Below are 2,111 nucleotides of genomic sequence, written 5' to 3'. Positions count from 1 at the left end.
CGTGCCATAATTGCGGGAAACAAGGGCATTGGATCACAGATTGCCCCTCGCGAGTCCAGAATGATACTGAGCGATATCGATTGCAGCGAGCAAACGTCGCACAGTTTGAAGATTCTGGTGACTATCTTTTCGCGATTGGCGGTAGCAGTGACTCTGTTCAGGCGAATGATGTATGGCTTGTCGACTCGGAGGCGACCCAACGTATGACAAGCTCGAAAAAGTTCATGAGAAACTACAAGGCGTTTTTTTCTATTGACGTACATCTGGCAGACGACGGTGTCGTACAAGCTATCGGCAGCGGCGACATCATGTCAATGAAGACTTCGCACGGAATAAAGAAGGGTGTGCCGACAAATATGTGGCACATTCCAAAGCTGTCAAGAAATTTATTCTCAGTTGGGCGCTTCACCAAGGACGTGGGCCTGTTGTCTTCGACAAGGAAGGATGATTTGCCAAGACGTAAGTTGTCAAGTGGAGGATTGGTGCATGCGAAGGAAAAGGATTGTTTCAACTTCAAATGACTCTGGTTGCTCGAGAGAAAGCGAATACAGTCAAATCTACGACAGTAAATAAGGATATGTCATATATGTGGCATCTTCGTCTGGGTCATATTGGGCATGACGGGTTGAGCGCAATCATCAAGAAGAACCTCGCCACTGGTATCGATATTGCGTCTGTAAACAAGTGGGAAATTTGGGATGGATGTGCGCTAGGCAAGCAGACTCGTGTACAATTTCAATCAAGGTCAACGGATCGGGCAAGCAAGCTTTTGGAAGTTATACACAGCGTTGTGTGCGGTTCTATGAAGCCTTCAACGTTTAGTGGCAAGCGTTATTTTGTGACTTTCATCGACGACAATTCCAGATATTGCGTCGTGTATCTGATCAAGAATAAGTCAGAAGTGGTGGACAAGATTGCAGATTTCGTTGCATTCGCAGATAAGCAGACCAGCAAACGCGTAAAGTCACTTCGCAGTGACAATGGTGATGAGTATACATCAGCAACAATGGCCAAGTTTTGCTTGTATAAAGGAATTGTGCTCAAGTATACGCGACCATACACACCACAGCTCAACGGGGTTGCGGAGCGTATGAATCGGACGCTTGTGGAGTGCGCACGTTGCATGTTGGAGCACGCTGGGCTTTCTAAACACTACTGGGGAGAAGCAGTAATGACAGCAATGTTTCTCCAAAATCGGTGTCCATCGCTTGCTAATAATCTCAAAAAGTCACCTTACGAGCTTTGAACGGCCAAGAAACCGCTGTTAGCCAGCCTAAAAGTATTTGGCTGCCACGCGTTTGTACACATTCCAAAAGAGAAACGCTCGAAGGTGGATGCGAAAGCCGTGCTGTGCCGATTTTCGGGCTATTCAGAGCACCAGAAAACGTATCGGTTAGAGGAAAGATCAACTGGTAAAATCATCATGAGTCGTGCCGCACAGTTTAAAGAAGGCACCTTTGACGATGAGAACAAGAGCTACAACAAAATTGTCACGAGTCAAGATGATGACAAAGATGATGACGAAGAAATTTTGACAGACAATGACATGGATTCGGAAGCAGAGCAGACTGACGACCAAAACATTGATACGAACTTTGAGCTGGGAAGCAAACGACATACCCGTACTCAGTCACTAAAAAAGGCGACTGAAATTCCACAGCGCAAGCGTCGGATATCCAAATACCAACGTTAAACGCTTGAAGAAATGTCGGCTCTAGCAACAATTCGCGAAGAAGACTTTGATGCTGCCCGCGTCGTGTATTCAGTGGGAGAAATGCCGACATCGTTGAAGTCGGCGGTGGAATCCAGAGACGTGGACAAATGGAAAGGTGCGTGTGATTCGGAACTAGAGTCACTCTACAAGAACAAGACTTGGGATGTCGTGCTTCTGCCAAAGGGGCGCAAAGCAATTGGTTGCAGATCAATGTTTCGAGTCAAGGAAAATCAAGAAGGAATCATTGAGCGTTTACAAGCGCGGCTTGTAGCCAAAGGATTTTCACAGAAATTTGGAGTCGATTATGAGGTTCTTTGCACCGGTGGCGAAGTTTACTTCGATTCGCATTGTATTGAGCATGGCTGCCAAGTACGGCTTGGCGCTGCATCAGATGGAC

General features: G+C 46.6%; 1 protein-coding gene across 1 annotated transcript; it reads left to right on the top strand.

Moving 5' to 3' along the window:
• Positions 1 to 517: 517 nt before the first annotated feature.
• PHALS_02410 (retrovirus-related pol polyprotein from transposon tnt 1-94) lies at positions 518 to 1,622 on the top strand (the record flags this gene model as incomplete). The annotated part of the gene is made up of 2 exons (XM_024719490.1): positions 518 to 1,197; positions 1,273 to 1,622. Coding segments are annotated over 2 exons (1,030 nt in total), but the record flags the coding sequence as incomplete, so codon positions are not given.
• Between the last annotated feature and the right edge of the window lie 489 nt (positions 1,623 to 2,111).

Source organism: Plasmopara halstedii (genome assembly GCF_900000015.1).
Source record: "Plasmopara halstedii genome assembly, contig: Scaffold_193, whole genome shotgun sequence".
In the NCBI taxonomy this organism is placed as follows: Eukaryota; Oomycota; class Peronosporomycetes; order Peronosporales; family Peronosporaceae; genus Plasmopara; species Plasmopara halstedii.
Note: the sequence above shows the minus strand (reverse complement) of the source record. Positions and strands in the feature narration are given on the sequence as shown.